The sequence below is a fragment of the Lithobates pipiens genome, unplaced genomic scaffold, assembly GCF_037356315.1.
Source record: "Lithobates pipiens isolate NorthernLeopardFrog02 unplaced genomic scaffold, aLitPip1_a1.2 Scaffold_94, whole genome shotgun sequence".
Lineage (NCBI taxonomy): Eukaryota > Metazoa > Chordata > Amphibia > Anura > Ranidae > Lithobates > Lithobates pipiens.
The window spans coordinates 2549934-2571528 of NW_027507917.1; the positions used below are offsets into that span (position 1 = coordinate 2549934).

A 21595-nucleotide genomic window follows, 5' to 3' on the forward strand; every position below is an offset into this window, starting at 1 on the left:
CGCTCGGATGATGGTGAGAAGTTTACTGAGGAGAAACAGGAAGTGAGAAATTCAGACAAAGAAAAAAAACATTTAGAAGGGAAATCGAAGGAAAAGGTAAGTGAACCAACAATGCACGAGCTTAAAGGAACCTATGTAGAAAATAAAAAATGAACCTTTACAACCCCTTTAAAGTAGAATAAAAGGCAAAACATTTATTTTGGAAGGAGTAAAGCTGGGCACACACACTAGTAGAATTTCACTCTTTTTTTTTAAGAACATTCATATTGGATTTCGTAATGGTCAGTGGTGTTAAACCGCCGTTTATATATTTGACCAAACCTGAAGGAGTCGGATGGAACATTTTTCTTGAACGTTGCGAATTTTCTAACAGGGCGTGTGATTTACAGTTCGCTAAACTTCATTCGCTCCAAAATTGAATGCATTTTCTTTTTGAATGGCATTCAACAAGTCTTCGAACGGACTGAGAATTTGCGTAGGAACGTTCGTTTGAAAGCCCACTCGTATTTGGCCAGCTTATAGGAAGATTATAACCCCACTCGTTTTTTTTTTTTTTTTAATCATTGGGGAGATTTTCTGTTCTAAAGTAAAAACAGGAAGTGAGGAAATCGCTACAAAGTTGTATGACCTTCCTCGCTGCCAGCTGTAACCCCCTAAACCCTGCATTGCACGCAGTTAAAGGGTGCTTTGCAGAGCACCCCCCCCCCCCCACCATTTTACTTGCTAGACCGGCCGAAAGTGTCTGCTAAGCAAAGCATTGTGACCATGGCATGTGTATAACCCCCAGCCACAGATGGGGTGGCAGTTGAAAAGGGGGGGGGGGTTTCCATACAAGCGCAGCACAACAGCGCGGTTTTACCGCCCATCAATCGTTAGTGTCAACATTCCACAAGACCTAAAATACAAACAACGCAACGTGCGCTCTTATTACTCAGAGACCACTTAGAAGGTGCTCCACCTTAAGACTTGGAAGGACTATGAAGGTGCTGAATGCCTTCGTTTTTTATCCAAACCCTCCATTTATACAGCTCTGCAGGAAGATTCATTAAGATACGAGTTATAAATTCTCTTTTCTTGTCCAGTAAGTTGGATCCTCCCTATGGGGGGGGGGGGGGGAATGGATGTTCCCGTGATCTGTGGCACCTTGGACCTTCACCTACTGATCATATTAGAATCTCTGGAGGGGGGAACAAGTCCAAGGCAGGACAGCTGCACCCAATCATGAAGCAGAATGCAGCTGGAACTATGAAAGGTGACAGCGGATTGGTCGCTAGAGGTTCCCACACTTCTGATATTATTCTCCGCCATGTTAACCACTTCATGTCCGTCAGCTCGCCCCTCCAGCTGTTTTAGGGATGGGATTGGGGGGGAACGTGGCAGTTAGTATGGCAGTTGTAGACTCTAAATATTGTGGAGAGAAGACTCTCTTCTGCTATTATACATTCATAGGTAGTTGGTTTTCCACTATTTTTATGCTATATAAGAAAAACTACGGAGAGAAATATTTACAAAATGCACCACAGATAAGTCAGTCTCCCTGGTGTGCTGCGGAAATCGCAAACGGGGGTTTTTATTTATTTTTTTACAGCTGACCTACCTGGAGGGTATTGGGCTAGAAGCAGAGTCACCTTTTATATAATAATGAGTATTGTCACTGTGAGCGCTCTGATTGGCCCTGATGCTGATCACATGACTGCACTGATTGGATTGCAGACTGTCATGTTCATCTACTGAGACCGTGATGGCAAACTTCAGGTGTACAATGGGGAGGATATACCCCAAAAACCCCCAGAAAAACAACAATGACGAAGTCCAAATAAAATAACATAAAGAAACTAAATTTAACCCCCCCCCCCCCCCCCCCGAGATGTTTAACTCAAACTGAAAATCTGTGCTGCTATGCTCACCTCCTCTCAAGCACCGTAATTGCTTTCCACCACTAGAGGTCCTCAGTAGGACATCCCATGAGCGCAGGGTGTCATGGACCCACCCCCGAGGTGCCATGTACTAACAGTGTAATGATGCAGACAGCTCTCTGCATGGAGGGCCACCCGATCCTGGAGAAGAGGTAAAATGAAAGAGACCACCCAAAACCTCAGGGTTGGGAGAGGGAAGCTTTAAAGTGTTATTTCACCTTGACAGAACAGATAAAAAAAAAAAAAAGGTGAACACCGCACACCAGGGGTGGGCAACTGCAGCCCTCCGGCTGTTTAGGAACCACATGTCCCATGAGGCACGGCAAGACTGACAGTTACAAGCATGACTCCCAGGGGCAAAGGCATGATAGGGCTTGTAGTTTTGCAACAATTGGAGGGCCTCATTTGCCCACCCCTCTGCACACACCCTCCACTCCTTCCCACCATTCCTCTCCCACCCCCAGTTTCCTGGGACAGACCGGAATGATTGACTGTGTAGGCGCTGACCAATCAGAATCACACTGGTCCATCCCAGAAGTCCTGCACAGAGAAATCCCCGGACCACTGGGCTGGCTGCATGGGCACTGATAGCTCTGCGTTCCTAGAGGTAAGTACAGCGGGGAACTGGAGGGGTGGGGAGGTTGTACAGTGTTAGGTCACCTTTTCATATTTTTTCCCCTGTAACGGGTGAGCTAACACTTTAACCACTTGCCATTCACAGGCCTCGAACTCAAGTGGTTAAGCCTCGGTTCACACTAGAACGCCGCACGGGTGTGCGTTCAAAATGCACTGCCCTTGCGACCTGCAGTTGTTGTCGGTGCAAGGTCAACAACACCAAAAAGCAGTTTGCAAAGGCAGTGCGTTTGCCTGCATTGGATCGCATGGTACATTTTGGTTGCAGTGCGTTTCCAAAAAGTAGCGCATTTGCACTACTTCGGTGAAATGCAGTGCGATTTAAGCCCATTCATAAAGAATAGGCTGAAAAATGCATTGCACTGAATCACATGTGAATTGCACAGGAATGCGGTGCTCATTCCTGTGCGATTCATATGCAATTCATTGTGTGAACCAAGGAATGTGAATTGCACAGGAATGCGGTGCGCATTCCTGTGCGATTCATAGGCAATTCACTGTGTGAACCAGGGGCTAAAAAGTTCATGGATGCAGCAGCCGCTATGAGCTTGGTACCATTTTCTTCTGTCGAGTCCATCCCTAGTAAAAGGGATCTCAGTAACTCTACAGCTCTTATGGTACTGTGAAGGTGCTGCCCCTCTGTAAATGATGCCGGGGTGGTGAGCGGGAGCGGACTGGGGAAGATCCCTCCATCTAGGAGCTATCAATGGCACAAGTATTTTCTTGAAAGAGGATCAACGTTGGGCAGCCATGAAGTGGTTAAAAAATAAAATAAAAGCTGAAACAGAGAAAACCAAATGATAGTCAGGAAAGTCTACCAGGAGTAGAGACATTTTGGGGGGTGCACAGGGGTCAGTATAATGGACAAAACACAGGGATCACTTGGAGGGTAACGTGATAACTGATTAAACAATCACCCAAATCTACGATCACTTTTTTTTTTTTTTTGGGTGATGCTAAAGGACAGGGCGAGTAGACACCCGGAAACTGGTGTGATAAGACACATATGTCAATGACACTAAAAGAGTTAGCTATACCGGGGTGCCAACTCGGTGAGCTAAGGGCCCCCCCCGGTGTGAACCGTTAAAACTGGATCTCCTAGAATTGCAGTGGGCTGAATTTTTTCGATCTATGTACACAATGCCCTAAATGAAATGTAGGGTGCAGTATACGCATGGCGGTGTACGTATAAATATATGTATATATACATATAGACACATGTACATACAGATATATACATACACAAGGACACACTTGCCCTTCAGAACACACTGCCACTTAAATAAGTTAAAAAAAAAAACAAAAACAAAAAACAACTTCCTGTTATATAAAATGGATGACGGCGGGTTCAGTTCCAGCTGGAAATTCAGAGACATCCACAGGAAGAGGCCTACTGGAGTCTACGTCTCCTTTTCCGAATTTGGCCAGTATTCTCAGTTGGGTTAGGTTGTGTATCCACAGGCCAGCTGAATCTTGGGAAACAACGGACGGCCACTCCAGGCCGCTCTGTAAATCCAGACGAGTGGTCATCTAATGCCACCACGCAGGAGACGTCACCTCTAAAATGTTCTGCACCCAACGACGCAAGGCTCCACACATACACGCTGGATGTCACCAGCACACCAAACCTTTCCAAACGTGAGCCTGCCTAGCTTCCCGAAATCAGAAGAAATTTGGGTGCATTCGGAGTGGTGTGGCCGTAGAACCAAAGTGAGCTTTTCTCCCATCCAATTACTAACCAGGTCCGACCCCTGCCTAGCTTTCGAAATTAGAAGAGGCTGGGCCCACTTGGGGTGGTGTGGCCGTAGATCCAACGTGAGCTTTGGCCCATAAAGGATGGCGACATTATGGAGCTGCAAGGGGATTCCTTCATCAGGCAACACAACAGTCACATGAATACCAATCCAGAGCGAACCCCTCCCCTAAAAAATGTTAGTCCCACCAAACAAAGAACTGGTTTCACTATAGGGCAGTGATGGCGAACGTCGGCACCCCAGATGTTTTGGAACTACATTTCCCATGATGCTCCAGTACACTGCAGAGTGCCAGAGCATCATGGGAAATGTAGTTCCAAAACATCTGGGGTGCCAAGGTTTGCCATCACTGCTATAGGGCAACCACCAACGCCCATATACAAGTAAAAGAACCCTACGACTAAGCCCTTATCAGGTGAAAGTGGTGGAATTTTTTTTCCCTGGCGATGGAACAAATGCCTGACGGAGCTTGGCTGATGCCAATAAAGCTTATGATGAACCCCTCCCCCCCGCCCCTCAAAAAAAAAGGCAGGTCTACAAGACAACAGACGATCAGCATAGCTATACAGCACCCACCAACGTCCACATACAAATAGAAGAACCAAATGACTAAGCCCTTATCAGGTGAAAGTGGTGGAATCTTCTATGGTGGGGGGAGAAGATGCTTGATGGATTTTGTCTGATGCCAACAAAGTTTATTGCGAACCTGTCCCCCTCCCCCCCCCAAAAAAAAGGCAGTACCACTCAAGACAACAAACAATTGGCTTAGCTCTGGAGCAACCACCAAAACCATATACAAATAAAAGAAACCCAATGACCTAGGCCAGTGATGGCGAACCTTGGCACTCCAGATGTTTTGGAACTACATTTCCCATGACGCTCTGGCACTCTGCAGTGTAGTTGAGCATCATGGGAAATGTAGTAGTTCCAAAACATCTGGAGTGCCAAGGTTCACCATCACTGACCTAGGCGAAAAGGGGGGCATAATCTTGTCTGGTGGTGAGCAAGACGCCTCAATACAGATAAACTCTACGGGCAAAGAGCTTATCGGGGGGCGGAATCGTGTCTGGTGGGGCAGAAGAACCCTAATGGAGTTCGTCTGATGCCGATAAAGTTTATTGCGATCTAGCAACGAACATGTATGCCTACAAATAAAAAAATATGTTGATGGAGTGGGCACGAGGGTGAGGAAGTAGCTGCGAATATTTAGAAATAATTGCCATGTAGCAGCAGTTATGGAGCATTGCTAAAGCACCCAACTCAAAAGGCACCTTCACCAGTGGAGGTGCCGACTGAGGTCAAAGGGAGCCAATGTTTGTTGTCTTTGGGGCGATAGGTGGGGCCACCTTTGGACAGCTCGGGATCAGTGTTTTCATGCTAGTTTGGGAATGTTGCCTGATGAAGGGGCTTGTCCTACAGCTCTGAAACATTGCCATCCTCCATGTAACCAAAGCCCACGTTGAGTGGTTTTCGCTGAGCCGATGCCACACACAAAATTCTTCTTACAGTGGCGCCCATCCGTTGTTTCATGACTCCAGCACCCGCCAAGCTGCAGGTCAAATGGCACTGCCTGGAGCGGGCCTGGGATTTCTGTTTTGGTCGGGAAGGCCCCGTTCACTCCTCTGTGTCCACCGGAAGGTAAGGGGAGGTGACGGCGTGCTCCTGCGTTATGGCCGCCAGCTCCTTCATGAACTCGGTGAATATGACGGCGCAGTAGACGGCGTTCTTGACTCGCAGCGCCTCGTTCTGCTTTTCCGCCGACGTCTTGAAGATGGACGTCCCGGACAGTGCGTGTAGGACCTGCCCGTCCCGGACATGCTGGAAGGCCATTTGCGCAGCTTGCCTCGCTCGGGTCGGGCTGTTAGTGTGACGCAAGATCAGCTCCCCGATGGACGGCTTGCGGCTTTTTACTGCAGGAGAAAGAAGAGGAGGAGATGCGTTAGATTCTGGGCTATGAGCATACTTCTGGTGTAAACTATACCTAGAGGACAGCGCCCCCCTCAGTATAAGTTATGTATTGCCTTAATCCATATACGATGCAGCCAATCCTAAACCACCACTCTGGTTCCCTTCCCTCTGGTCAACTTTTTTTTTTTTTTTTTTTAACTCAGATAGTTTTTATTGAAAACAAAAGAAACATTTACATTTTACAACAAACTTATCTCACAACTGAGAGGACACAGATTTATCCAGTCTAGTGGCCAGCCGCCCACATAAAGTATGCGTTTACACTGTATAAAAAGCAACAGTTCATGTAAAACAAAGAAGCATTGTCTATGAAAAGTATATGCGAGTCCATGGTCCTTAACCACTTCAATACCGGGGGGGGAGAACTTAGACACCTTCCGGCCAAGACCAATTTTGACTTTTTCAGCGCTGTCGCACTTTGAATGACAATTGCGCGGTCGTGCTACACTGTACCCAAACTAAATTTTTATCATTTTGTTCCCACAAATAGAGCTTTCTTTTGGTGGTATTTGATTGCCTCTGGGATTTTTATTTTCTGCTAAACAAATAAAAAAAGACAGAAAATTTTGAAAAAAACATGTTTTTTTTTGTTTCAGTTACAAAACTTTGTAAATAAGCAAGTTTTCTCCTTCACTGATGGGCACTGACGGGGCTGCAGTGACAGGCACTGATGGGCACCGATAAGGTGGCACTGATATGCGACACAGACACTGATAGGTGGCACAAATAGGCACTGATAGGTGGCACGGATTGGCATGGATGGGCGGCATAGATAGGTGGCACAGATTGGCATGGATGGGCAGCATGGATAGGTGGCATGGATAGGTGGCACGGATGGGCACTGATAGGCAGCACGGATGGGCACTGATAGGCAGCACGGATGGGCACTGATAGGCAGCACGGATGGGCACTGATAGGCAGCACGGATGGGCACTGATAGGCAGCACGGATGGGCACTGATATGATAGGTGACACGGATGGGCACTGATATGATAGGCAACACGGATGGGCACTGATATGATAGGCGACACGGATGGGCACTAATATATGATAGGTGACACGGATGGGCACTGATAGACAGCACGGATGGGCACTGATATGATAGGTGACACGGATGGGCACTGATATGATAGGCGACACGGATGGGCACTGATATGATAGGCGACACGGATGGGCACTGATATGATAGGCGACACGGATGGGCACTGATATGATAGGTGACACGGATGGGCACTGATAGGCAGCATGGATGGGCACTGATAGACAGCACGGATGGGCACTGATATGTTAGGCGACACGGATGGGCACTGATGGGCGACACGGATGGGCACTGATGGGCGACACGGATGGGCACTGATAGGCGACATTGTAGTGTACAGTAATGTAGGGATGGATGCCAATCAGTGCCAAACAATAATGCATGGCTGTGATGCCCATTGTGGGCACTGACTGGCATCCCTGGTGGTCTAGGGGGGCATATCTGGTGCTGGGCATCCCTGGTGGTCCGGTGGCATCCCTGGTGGTCCAGTGTAGGCATCTTTGGGGGGCTGCGCTGATAATCGATCAGCACAGACCTCCCCGTCAGAGGAGCAGCCGATCGGCTCTCCTCTCCTCTCATCTGACAGACGTGAGTGAGGAAAAGCCGATCACCGGCTCTTCCTATTTACACTGTGATCAGCCGTGATTGGACACGGCTGATCACATGGTAAAGAGTCTCCGTCGGAGACTCATTACAGAGATTGTAGTTGCAGAGCGTCAGACTGACACCCCGCAACAACGATCGCTGCGATGCGCGCCCCCGGGGGCTTAATATCCTGATCACGTCATATGACGTCCAGTCAGGATATTAAAACCACTTTGCCACCGTCATTTTGCTATATGGCGGGCGGCGAGTGGTTAAAGTGATTTCTAAGGGTTCGTGTCTTCTTTTTTTTTTTTAAATAACAAACATATCATACTTACCTCCACTCTGCAGCTCATTTGTGGCCCCGAACCTACTCTTCTGGGGTCTCCCGGCGGGTCCTCCCCATGTCAGATAACCCCCTAGGAAAAGGGCTTTGCCGAAAGGGTTACCTTGCAGGCGCGCTCCTGAGTCCAGCATTCGGTGTACATAGCCGCCAAATGTATGACTAGGCCCTGAACCCAACTTCCCTCCTCCCCCCCCCCCCCACAAGGGTCATTGGATTTGGTTAACAGCAGTGGGAGCCAATGGCTTGCGGTGCTATCAATATATCCAATCAAGAGCCAAGAACCCCGGGGCAGATGGACTGCGTGTCCCTGCCCGGTCACGTCCCAGGGCTCAGGTAAGTAAAACGGACGTGGGGGGGGGGGGGGGGTCACTGTCAGGTGTTTTTTTTTTCTTAATTCAAAATACTCAAAGATTTACAATCCCTTTAAGTTACTTTATATTATGTATTCCCTAATTATATCCCATCTCCCAACTCTGCTCCCAACCCTTAGCGGGGCCAACGAGCGGGGCAAGAGCCCCACTTACCCCTAAACAGCGGTGAGTGGTTCACAGTATTTATATATATTAACTGTTGGGTAAAACAAAACAATATATTCAACCACTGCAGATCCAGATACCACCATATTAAGTCTATCCCTTCAGTGTAAAATCTTCTGGGGCTGTACTGGTTAACCTATACATGGAGCACCATCGCACCGTTCCCCTCGGCCACACACACCATCCACCTGAATAACCAATTTCTACGGTTAAGTGGACGATGCTGTTGTCCTGCCACCGAGAATTTTTATTTTGATCCAGGCGTGAGGGAGCCAAGCCAGGAACATCTAGCCAAGCATCTCAATTTTTTTCAAACCTCCTTGGGCTACCTCGACGTTTGTACGTCAGTCGCTCCTTTAGAAGAGAGTCATTTATGGCTGTGATCCATTCTGTGTGTGTCGCAGGCGATACCGAGAGCCATTTTCTGCCAATACGTTTTCGTATTAGCAGGGTATTGCAGAGCATTGGCAGGGTATGGCAGAGCATTGGCAGGGTATGGCAGAGCATTGGCAGGGTATGGCAGAGCATTGGCAGGGCATTGAAGGGTATTGGCAGGGCATTGAAGGGTATTGGCAGGGCATTGAAGGGTATTGGCAGGGCATTGGCAGGGTATGGCAGAGTATTGGCAGAGTATTGGCAGGGTATGGCAGAGCATTGGCAGGATATGGCAGAGTATTGGCAGGATATGGCAGAGTATTGGCAGGATATGGCAGAGTATTGGCAGGGTATTGAAGGGTATTAGCAGGGTATGGCAGAGTATTGGCAGGGTATTGGCAGGGTATTGGCAGGGTATTGGCAGAGTATTGGCAGGGTATGGCAGAGCATTGGCAGGATATGGCAGAGTATTGGCAGGATATGGCAGAGTATTGCAGAGTATTGGCAGGGTATGGCAGAGTATTGGCAGGATATGGCAGAGTATTGGCAGGATATGGCAGAGTATTGGCAGGATATGGCAGAGTATGGCAGAGTATTGGCAGGATATGGCAGAGTATTGGCAGGATATGGCAGAGTATTGGCAGGATATGGCAGAGTATTGGCAGGATATGGCAGAGTATTGGCAGGGTATTGCAGAGTATTGGCAGGGTATTGCAGAGTATTGGCAGGGTATTGCAGAGTATTGGCAGGGTATTGCAGAGTATTGGCAGGGTATGGCAGAGTATTGGCAGGGTATGGCAGTGTATTGGCAGGGTATTGGCAGGGTATTGGCAGGGTATTGCAGAGCATTGGCAGGGTATTGCAGAGCATTGGCAGGGTATTGCAGAGCATTGGCAGGATATGGCAGAGTATTGGCAGGATATGGCAGAGTATTGGCAGGATATGGCAGAGTATTGGCAGGGTATTGAAGGGTATTAGCAGGGTATGGCAGAGTATTGGCAGGGTATTGGCAGAGTATTGGCAGAGTATTGGCAGAGTATTGGCAGGGTATTGGCAGGGTATGGCAGAGCATTGGCAGGATATGGCAGAGTATTGGCAGGATATGGCAGAGTATTGCAGAGTATAGGCAGGGTATGGCAGAGTATTGGCAGGGTATGGCAGAGTATTGGCAGGATATGGCAGAGTATTGGCAGGATATGGCAGAGTATTGGCAGGATATGGCAGAGTATTGGCAGAGTATTGGCAGGATATGGCAGAGTATTGGCAGGATATGGCAGAGTATTGGCAGGGTATTGCAGAGTATTGGCAGGGTATTGCAGAGTATTGGCAGGGTATTGCAGAGTATTGGCAGGGTATTGCAGAGTATTGGCAGGGTATTGCAGAGTATTGGCAGGGTATTGCAGAGTATTGGCAGGGTATGGCAGAGTATTGGCAGGGTATGGCAGAGTATTGGCAGGGTATGGCAGTGTATTGGCAGGGTATTGGCAGAGTATTGGCAGAGTATTGGCAGGGTATTGCAGAGCATTGGCAGGGTATTGCAGAGCATTGGCAGGGTATTGCAGAGCATTGGCAGGGTATTGCAGAGCATTGGCAGGATATGGCAGAGTATTGGCAGGGTATGGCAGAGTATTGGCAGGGTATTGGCAGGGTATTGGCAGAGTATTGGCAGAGTATTGGCAGAGTATTGGCAGAGTATTGGCAGAGTATGGCAGAGCATTGGCAGGATATGGCAGAGTATTGCAGGGTATAGGCAGAGTATGGCAGAGTATTGGCAGGATATGGCAGAGTATTGCAGGGTATAGGCAGGGTATAGGCAGGGTATAGGCAGGGTATAGGCAGGGTATGGCAGGATATGGCAGAGTATTGGCAGGATATGGCAGAGTATTGGCAGGATATGGCAGAGTATTGGCAGGGTATGGCAGAGTATTGGCAGGATATGGCAGAGTATTGCAGGGTATAGGCAGAGTATGGCAGAGTATTGGCAGGATATGGCAGAGTATTGGCAGAATATGGCAAAGTATTGGCAGGGTATTGCAGAGCATTGGCAGGGTATTGGCAGAGCATTGGCAGGGTATTGTAGAGCATTGGCAGGATATGGCAGAGCATTGGCAGGATATGGCAGAGTATTGGCAGGGTATGGCAGAGTATTGGCAGGATATGGCAGGGTATTGGCAGGATATGGCAGAGTATTGCAGGGTATAGGCAGGGTATGGCAGAGTATGGCAGAGTATTGGCAGAGTATTGGCAGGATATGGCAGAGTATTGGCAGGATATGGCAGAGTATTGGCAGGATATGGCAGAGTATTGGCAGGATATAGGCAGGGTATGGCAGAGTATTGGCAGGATATGGCAGAGTATTGCAGAGTATAGGCAGGGTATGGCAGAGTATTGGCAGGATATGGCAGAGTATTGGCAGGGTATGGCAGAGTATTGGCAGGATATGGCAGAATATTGGCAGGATATGGCAGAGTATTGGCAGGATATGGCAGAGTATTGGCAGGGTATGGCAGAGTATTGGGAGGATATGGCAGAGTATTGCAGGGTATAGGCAGGGTATGGCAGAGTATTGGCAGGATATGGCAGAGTATTGGCAGGATATGGCAGAGTATTGGCAGGATATGGCAGAGTATTGGCAGGATATGGCAGAGTATTGGCAGGATATGGCAGAGTATTGGCAGGATATGGCAGAATATTGGCAGGATATGGCAGAGTATTGGCAGGGTATGGCAGAGTATTGGGAGGATATGGCAGAGTATTGCAGGGTATAGGCAGGGTATGGCAGAGTATTGGCAGGATATGGCAGAGTATTGCAGAGTATTGGCAGGGTATGGCAGAGTATTGGCAGGATATGGCAGAGTATTGCAGAGTATTGGCAGGGTATGGCAGAGTATTGGCAGGGTATGGCAGAGTATTGGCAGGATATGGCAGAATATTGGCAGGATATTGCAGAGTATAGGCAGGGTATGGCAGAGTATTGGCAGGATATGGCAGAGTATTGGCAGGATATGGCAGAATATTGGCAGGATATGGCAGAGTATTGGCAGGATATGGCAGAATATTGGCAGGATATGGCAGAGTATTGCAGAGTATTGGCAGGGTATGGCAGAGTATTGGCAGGATATGGCAGAGTATTGGCAGGATATGGCAGAGTATTGCAGGGTATAGGCAGAGTATGGCAGAGTATTGGCAGGATATGGCAGAGTATTGCAGGGTATAGGCAGGGTATGGCAGAGTATTGGCAGGATATGGCAGAGTATTGCAGAGTATTGGCAGGGTATGGCAGAGTATTGGCAGGATATGGCAGAGTATTGCAGAGTATTGGCAGGGTATGGCAGAGTATTGGCAGGGTATGGCAGAGTATTGGCAGGGTATGGCAGAGTATTGGCAGGATATGGCAGAGTATTGGCAGGATATGGCAGAATATTGGCAGGATATTGCAGAGTATAGGCAGGGTATGGCAGAGTATTGGCAGGATATGGCAGAGTATTGGCAGGATATGGCAGAATATTGGCAGGATATGGCAGAGTATTGGCAGGATATGGCAGAATATTGGCAGGATATGGCAGAGTATTGCAGAGTATTGGCAGGGTATGGCAGAGTATTGGCAGGATATGGCAGAGTATTGGCAGGATATGGCAGAGTATTGCAGGGTATAGGCAGGGTATGGCAGAGTATTGGCAGGATATGGCAGAGTATTGCAGAGTATTGGCAGGGTATGGCAGAGTATTGGCAGGATATGGCAGAGTATTGGCAGGATATGGCAGAGTATTGCAGGGTATAGGCAGAGTATGGCTGTGACTGCAATTGTCACAGAGCAGCGCTGTGGACACTACAGGTCCATGTGATCTCTCCCCTCCACTGTACAGAGCAGTACACAGAGGGGTGAGAAGTTTGTTTACAAGTGATCTCTCTGTCATTTTTCCGGAGCGATCACATTGTAAACGGCCGCCGGGTGTACATAGATGGCCGCTGCTCCTGAGCTAGGCTGAAGCCGCGGCCTATCCAAAGGCCGAGTCCGCGGAAGGCGCTTGGCGGATCGCGGGTGACCCCGTTCGGATCACAGAAGATCCGCTGCACCTCTAGTACATACTGCCTTCATTAACTCACACAGGATACAGCCAATCCTTACCCACCTATCTGTATTTACCTGTTCCCGACCAGCCGCCGTCATTATACTGCAGCAGGTTGGCTCTCCTCGGCAAATCGCCGCAGGTGTACGTCGGCCTTGGCGCAACGCCAATGCGCGTGGCCGGTCACGATGTCTGCCGGCCACCCGCGATCGCTCCTTGCAGAGCCAGAACAGGCATCTGTTAATGTAAACAGACGGATCCCCGTTCTGTCAGGGAAGTAGAGAGAGATCTGCTGCTCGCAGTAATCAGGAACAGCGATCTCTCTCTACTCCCAGTCAGTCCCACCCCCTCCACAGTTAGAAACATCTCCCAGGGAACACTTAACCCCTTGCTCGCCCCCTAGTGTTAACCCCCTTCCCTGCCAGTGACATTAATACAGTAATCAGTGTCTATTTTTAGCTCTGTTCACTGTATAAATGTCAATGGTCCCAATTTTGTTTGGGTGGATCGTCACACGGCCGCGCAATTGTCAGTTTAAAGTGACGCAGTGCCGTATCGCAAAAAATGGCCTGGTCATTAAGGGGGTAAATCCTTCCGGGGCTGAAGTAGTTAAAGTGTACCAGAGGGAAGGGAAGCAGTGGACAGCGCCCCCCCTCAGTGCAAGTTACGTATTGCCCTCATTAACTCACACAGGATACACCAATCCTAACCCACCCCTCTGTAGTTAAAGTGTACATAAACCCCAAAAACAACAATATACTGCAGCTCACTAGTCCTTAGATGCGGTGGCTCTATCAGTTCTCTCTTTTTAAAGCTGAATTCCAAGAAATGTGTAGACAATCTATTAGTCAAGTCCAAGGAGGTGCATGACATCTCCTCTCTATTTATATCTGACGGGTTTATGACCTTCGGGGGCTGTGAGAGAGAAGAGAGGTGCACACAGAGCAGCTATGCCTGCCCCTACCCTCTGCTGTCCATTCAGAGAAGCCTTTATATTTTGTGAATGTGTTCACATAATACAAAGGCTTCTGTGATTGGGTCAGAAGAGGAAGGGCAGGCATAGCAGCTGCACCGACTCTAATGTTAAAGACGCTTAGATCTGAAGCATCAGCACTGAGCTTATTGATAGAGATAAGCCCAGGAGATGTCATGCACCTCCTTGGACTCATAGCGTGCCTTCACTTTTTACAAGGGAACTGAATTCCTGAAATTCAGCTTTAACCCCTTCCCACCAGCCCTTTAAGAGTTTTAAACGCCGGAACCATTATATGGGCCTCCCGATCCGGTGATAACGGATTGGCACAGATGCATAAAAATTAGGGACGCACTCTAATAACATCAACCATATACTTTATTCTGTTACACCAGCTTCTGCACAGTCCCTGCCCACTGACGCGTTTTACCCGGATTGAGGTGACCTAACATCAGCCCTCAAATTTTCTACTCACATTTTGCGAGTGGAAAATGAGGTCTGTCGAGGAGCTGGGCTGCCTGGGAGCGGGAGGGCGAGTACCGCCGTCAGGAGGGGATGAATGGGAGCCATTCTCCGAGAGAGAGAGAGAGAGAGAGAGCGAGAGAGAGAGAGCGAGAGAGAGAGAGAGAGAGAGAGAGAGAGAGAGAGAGAGAGAGTGTGGAGGAACAGAGGGGGCGGCCGGATCATTATAGCGGAAGAGGAGATCTGGCTTGATCAGAGCGGAGTTTACCCACTGTAACATCTACATTACAATTGAAGTCCGTGCGCCGCCACACACAGCCCCGCTCTCCTGACCACGCACCTGTGACAGACAGAACGCGCCCTGGCATTGGACCGGTGTTCTGTCTGTCACGGTTGTGGGGTCAGGAGGGCGGGGCTATGTGTAATGGTGCACGGACTTCAATTGTAATGTAAATCTGTTACAGCGGGTAGACCCCGCTCTATGATCAAGCCAGATCTCCTTTTCCGCTATCATGATCTGGCTGCAAGATGGACACGGGTGAGGCTGCACGATGGACACGGGTGAGGCTGCACGATGGACACGGGTGAGTCTGCACGACGGACACGGGTGAGGCTGCATGGGTGAGGCTGCACGATGGACACGGGTGAAGCTGCATGGGTGAGGCTGCATGATGGACACTGGTGAGGCTGCACTGATGGACACTGGTGAGGCTGCACTGATGGACACTGGTGAGGCTGCACTGATGGACACTGGTGAGGCTGCACTGATGGACACTGGTGAGGCTGCACTGATGGACACTGGTGAGGCTGCACTGATGGACACTGGTGAGGCTGCACTGATGGACACAGGTGGAGCTGTATGGGTGAGGCTGCACAATGGATACAGGTGAGGCTGCAATGATGGACACAGGTGGAGCTATACGAGTGAAGCTGCACGATGGACACTGGTGAGGCTGCAATGATGGACACAGGTGGAGCTGTATGGGTGAGGCTCAACGATGGACACTGGTGAAGCTGCAATGATGGACACGGGTGGAGCTGTATGGGTGAGGCTGCATAATGGACACAGGTGAGGCTGCACTGATGGACACAGGTGAGGCTGCACTGATGGACACTGGTGAGGCTGCACTGATGGACACTGGTGAGGCTGCACTGATGGACACTGGTGAGGCTGCACTGATGGACACTGGTGAGGCTGCACTGATGGACACTGGTGAGGCTGCACTGATGGACACAGGTGGAGCTGTATGGGTGAGGCTGCACAATGGACACAGGTGGAGCTATACGAGTGAGGCTGCACGATGGACACTGGTGAGGCTGCAATGATGGACACAGGTGGAGCTGTATGGGTGAGGCTCAACGATGGACACTGGTGAAGCTGCAATGATGGACACGGGTGGAGCTGTATGGGTGAGGCTGCACAATGGACACAGGTGAGGCTGCACTGATGGACACAGGTGAGGCTGCAATGATGGACACTGGTGAGGCTGCAATGATGGACACTGGTGAGGCTGCAATGATGGACACTGGTGGAGCTGTATGGGTGAGGCTGCACAATGGACACAGGTGAGGCTGCAATGATGGACACAGGTGAGGCTGCAATGATGGACACAGGTGGAGCTGTATGGGTGAGGCTGCACGATGGACACTGGTGGAGCTGTATGGGGGAGGCTGCAATGATGGACACATGTGAGGGTGCAATGATGGACACAAGTGGAGCTGTATGGGTGAGGCTCAACGATGGACACTGGTGATGCTGCACAGGTGAGGCTGCAATGATGGACACAGGTGGAGCTGTATGGGTGAGGCTGCACGATGGACACTGGTGAAGCTGCAATGATGGACACGGGTGGAGCTGTATGGGTGATGCTGCACAATGGACACAGGTGAGGCTGCAATGATGGACACTGGTGAGGCTGCAATGATGGACACTGGTGAAGCTGCAATGATGGACACTGGTGAGGCTGCAATGATGGACACTGGTGAGGCTGCAATGATGGACACTGGTGAGGCTGCAATGATGGACACGGGTGGAGCTGTATGGGTGAGGCTGCACTGATGGACACTGGTGAGGCTGCAATGATGGACACTGGTGAGGCTGCAATGATGGACACTGGTGAGGCTGCAATGATGGACACTGGTGAGGCTGCAATGATGGACACGGGTGGAGCTGTATGGGTGAGGCTGCACTGATGGACACTGGTGAGGCTGCAATGATGGACACAGGTGGAGCTGTATGGGTGAGGCTGCACAATGGACACAGGTGAGGCTGCAATGATGGACACAGGTGGAGCTGTATGGGGGAGGCTGCAATGATGGACACAGGTGAGGGTGCAATGATGGACACAGGTGGAGCTGTATGGGTGAGGCTGCACGATGGACACATGTGAGGGTGCAATGATGGACACAGGTGGAGCTGTATGGGTGAGGCTGCACGATGGACACATGTGAGGGTGCAATGATGGACACAGGTGGAGCTGTATGGGTGAGGCTGCAATGATGGACACAGGTGAGGGTGCAATGATGGACACAGGTGGAGCTGTATGGGTGAGGCTGCAATGATGGACACAGGTGAGGGTGCAATGATGGACACAGGTGGAGCTGTATGGGTGAGGCTGCAATGATGGACACAGGTGAGGCTGCAATGATGGACACAGGTGAGGCTGCAATGATGGACACAGGTGAGGGTGCAATGATGGACACAGGTGAGGGTGCAATGATGGACACAGGTGGAGCTGTATGGGTGAGGCTGCACGATGGACACATGTGAGGGTGCAATGATGGACACAGGTGGAGCTGTATGGGGGAGGCTGCACAATGGACACAGGTGAGGCTGCACAGGTGAGGCTGCAATGATGGACACAGGTGGAGCTGTACGGGTGATGCTGCAATAATGGACATAGATGGAGCTGCATGGGTGAGGCTACACGATGGACACAGGTGGGGCTGCACGGGTGAGGCTGCAATAGTGGACACAGGTGAGGCTGCGTTAGTGGGCACTGGTTACAGGTGAGGCTGCATTGATGGGCATGTGTGATAAAGTTGTTAATATTTATTTGTGTAACTTAATTCTGCATAAAACATTTAAGTGTAATTTCATGAGAATTTATGAGGGGCGTGTACAGGGCCGGTATTAGGGGCGGGGCGCGGTAGGGGTCGGGTGGGGCAACTGGTGGAGCGTAACTCTTCAGGCCTGGTTAGTGTCTCAGGACTTGAAATTTTGAGCCCTGACCTATATGATTAAGCCTGATCCAGGTGAAACGCACCGGTGGGTGTGGTCCATGCGGTCCGGCGTAGCAGAACAAACAATATGGTTGATGCCTTCAGAGCGCGGCCCTAACTGTCGTGCGTCTGTGTCAGTTCCAGAGGGTCAAGCACTCTTCTGGAACCGCCAGCTGCCGCAAATATTGAACCCGAGGATTGTACATAGGAAGCTTACAGCAGTGCGGTTCACTTTCCTTAGTAACACTGTCATTGGTTGTAACAGTGATCACAGGAGGTCACTTACCCATAGTGTCAGAGCGGCGCAGGGCGGGGACAGAGTTGGGCCCCTCGCTCCAGTCCAATTTTCCTCGGGCAATCAGGAACTTCTTTGCTTTGAAGAGTAGGGTGGGGAAATCCTCCTGAGAGGCGGCAAAGGCTTCGATCTTATTCTTCACAGAGCCGAGGACCTGCGGGAGAGAGAGAGAGGGGCGCACGATCAGCAATGCCCAACAAGGGGACTGCCCTCCCCCCGCCATGCGAAGGTTGTAGTATGTATCACAAGGGCCGCGCCTGCGACTTCCCATAGACTTTCTGTTATTTCCCGTGTTTTCGGCGCGTTTTCTGAACGAGCCCCAAAGATGCAGCATTGCAGGCAGTGCGACAGCGGCCTCAGTGCTTCCAAAAAGAGTTATGTAAACACTTCATATTCCTGATATGTGGCGGCTGTACCATTTTATTGCTTTACCTTTAGTTGCTTCCTTTGTGTGAAATCCGCGGTGTTCCTGCCAGTCCCTCTGCTTCCCTAATAAAAACTGACCACACTAAGAAGGAGAGCACACCGTGGTCAGTTCTCTAGCTGTGCTGGGAACTCAACCTGCTCTTCTCCAACGATCACACTTGTCCTGACACTTCCCCCCCCCTAACTCCACAGCCTTTCACTAGGAAGATCAGTGTCCTGCTGTTTCTCCTCCCCCCCCCCCCATCTCTTATTACGGGCTGAGGAACATCCATACACCCGGTTTCTGGCCACCCCCCCCCCCCGCCCATGTTAAAGCCAGTGTAGACTGAAAGAACTCACCTGCACCAGAGACTTGACGCTGGGCTGGAACACCATGTTGGTGTTGAGCAGGAAGGAGCGGAGGAGGGGCTGCGGGTGACAGGCCAGCTGAGTTATGATGCCGGTCAGCAGGAAATTCACGTACAGAGAGTTGGTGAGCATGTTCTCCAGCTTGGCAAAGAGGACGGACATGAACGGTCCTGAGGAGACAACAACGGGAAACGTCTTGGAAGGATGCAGCAATGGTATACTAACAGGTCATTCATTTTTTTTTAGGAAGGATTAGGACCTCTGGCAGGCATTTATGACCACTAGAGATTCGATTGGAGGTCACGGCAGTCACATGATTGGGAGCCCGTCCCATTGGATACTGATCAGTAGAGGAGATTACGAGCCGTCTTACACAGCTGTGCCGGGAGAGTGCAGCGAGCGCACTCTCAGCACTACAACATTGGCCACCCAGCATATGGGCAATGCCTGGACGCTAAAGCCACGCCCCCCCCCCTCCCCCCACAGCACATGTCTTAGGCGGGCATAAAGTGGGCTACAACCGAACTCCAACCAAAAAGCGAAAAAGTTTGGCCCATTTAAATATACAAAGAGATTTTGTTGCAACATTCACTTCAATCTGGAGCTCCCTCCCGCTGTACTACTTTCCCACCACAAGATGTCCTCAGTCTAATGGCCAGCATCATTCAACCCCAGCCTGTGACTGGACAGTGACAGCAGAAGCAGCACAGCGGGGGAGCTCACCTCTCCGTCACGCTGCTCTCTCCTCCTATCAGCATGTTTAAAAGGAGAAACACGGGGGAAAGCTTGTTAGGCTTTACTTCTCCTGCGTGTCACAGGACCGCAGTTCCTTCTGTGACCCGTTTTCAGCAGACGGCGGGCTGAAGTTGGGTGGGCAGATGCTGCATCCACCTAGGTAAGTATAAATCATCAAAAAAATAAAAATAAAAAAAAACTCCATACTTCTCTCTTAGATAAAATCTTTCCACTCTCTTCACATACTTTATTTTAGACCTCACTGGGTCTCTGTGCTTAGCAATACAGGCAGATCATGGCTGGCGGGGGGAGGGAGGCAGGGTGCAGTATTTAGCGTCCTTAACTAGAGGTCGACCGATATATATATATATATATATATATATATATATCGGGCAATATTTGGCGTTTTTTTTTAATTAATCGGCATCGGCTGATTGTGCTGATGAAAAAGACACTTGCAAAAGACTTTAACGGGGTTGTAAAGATTAATTTTCTATTTTCTACATAGGTTCCTCTAAGCTAGTGCATTGTTGGTTCACTTACCTTTTCCTTCGATTTCCCTTCTAAATGTTTTTTTTTTCTTTGTCTGAATATCTCACTTCCTGTTTCTCCTCAGTAAACTTCACACCATCATCCGAGCGGTGGTTAGTCAGCCAGAACAGCTTACTGAGGAGGAACAGGAAGTGAGAAATTCAGACAAAGAAAACAAAGAAAAAAAACATTTAGAAGTGAACCAACAATGCACTAGCTTAGAGGAACCTATTTAGAAAATAAAAAACAAACCTTTACAACCCCTTTAACTGTAAGAGCCGGTTCACACAGCGGGCGATGCGAGGCGACACGACTCGCCTCGCAAGTCGCCCCCGTTCTGTACAATGGAACCGTTCTGAGAGGAGCGACTCGAGTCGCTCCGACTCAGAAAAAAGGTTCCTGTACTACTTTTGGGCGACCTCGGGGCGACTTGCATTGACTTCTATACAGAAGTCATCTGCAAGTTGCCGCTGAGGTCGCGGCAGGTCGCGGCGAGGCAAGTCGGAGTCGCCTCGCCTGCAGTGTGAACCGGCCCTAATAGAAGTCAATGCAAGTTGCCTGGAATCTTCAGTGGAGCGACTTTCCTCCTCTCTGGGCAGTCTGCCAAGAAAAGAGCAAAGAGATACAATGTTTATACTTATCAATGGACTGAACTCCCCTGTGCAGAGTTCTCAGTTTAACCATTTAAAGACTAAAATCTTTTCTGACACTTGTCGCTTACAAGTAAAAATCCTGTATTTTCTGCTAGAAAATCACTTGGAACCAGGGGCGGACTGACCATGGGGGCCACTCGGGCACTGCCCGAGGGCCCCGGGCCACTAGGGGGCCCCATCAGGGTTGCCAGCCTCAGTAAAAACAGGGACAGTATGTAAAAATCTGTGTTTTTTTTTTTTTTTTTACATCTGTCTCTGAAATGTCCCTTACCGACATCCTTTTGGTCTAAAAATCCTGAGATTATAGCTGCCCCGCCTCTCCAGTACCTTCTCAGCCAATAGAAACATGTCTGTGTATACTGTGTGATTGTATACTGTGTGGCCCCATAATCTCCTATTGCCCAGGGGGGCCCCATGAGTCGCCAGTCGACCCCTGCTTGGAACCCCTAAACATTATATATATATATTTTTTTCTAGCAGAGACTCTAGGGAATAAAATAGCGGTTGTTGCAATATTTTTATGTCCCGCGGCATTTGTGTAGCGGTCTTTCAAACGCAATTTTTTGGGGAAAAAATACACTAATGATTTAAAAAAAATAAAAAAATAAAACTATAAAAACAGAAAAGTTAGCCCATTTTTTTTTTCGTCCAAAAGTTTTGAGTACCTGTTTTTGTGTCTTTAATATTTAGTTTTTTTTTTTTTTTTAAATCTAAATTATACAAACAAG

At 49.4% G+C, this 21595-nt stretch overlaps 1 protein-coding gene across 1 annotated transcript in view; it reads right to left on the bottom strand.

Moving 5' to 3' along the window:
* Window positions 1-1851: 1851 nt before the first annotated feature.
* Window positions 1852-21595, bottom strand: part of LOC143973751 (FHF complex subunit HOOK-interacting protein 1B-like) — a 111153-nt gene continuing 91409 nt past the window's right edge. Inside the window, exons 11-13 of the mRNA XM_077474594.1 lie at window positions 18940-19118; window positions 18166-18328; window positions 1852-6213 (exon numbers count right to left, since the gene is read on the bottom strand). Coding sequence (XP_077330720.1) covers window positions 5918-6213; window positions 18166-18328; window positions 18940-19118 — 638 coding nt within the window. The 3' untranslated portion in view covers window positions 1852-5917. The remainder of the gene's footprint in view (window positions 6214-18165; window positions 18329-18939; window positions 19119-21595) is intronic.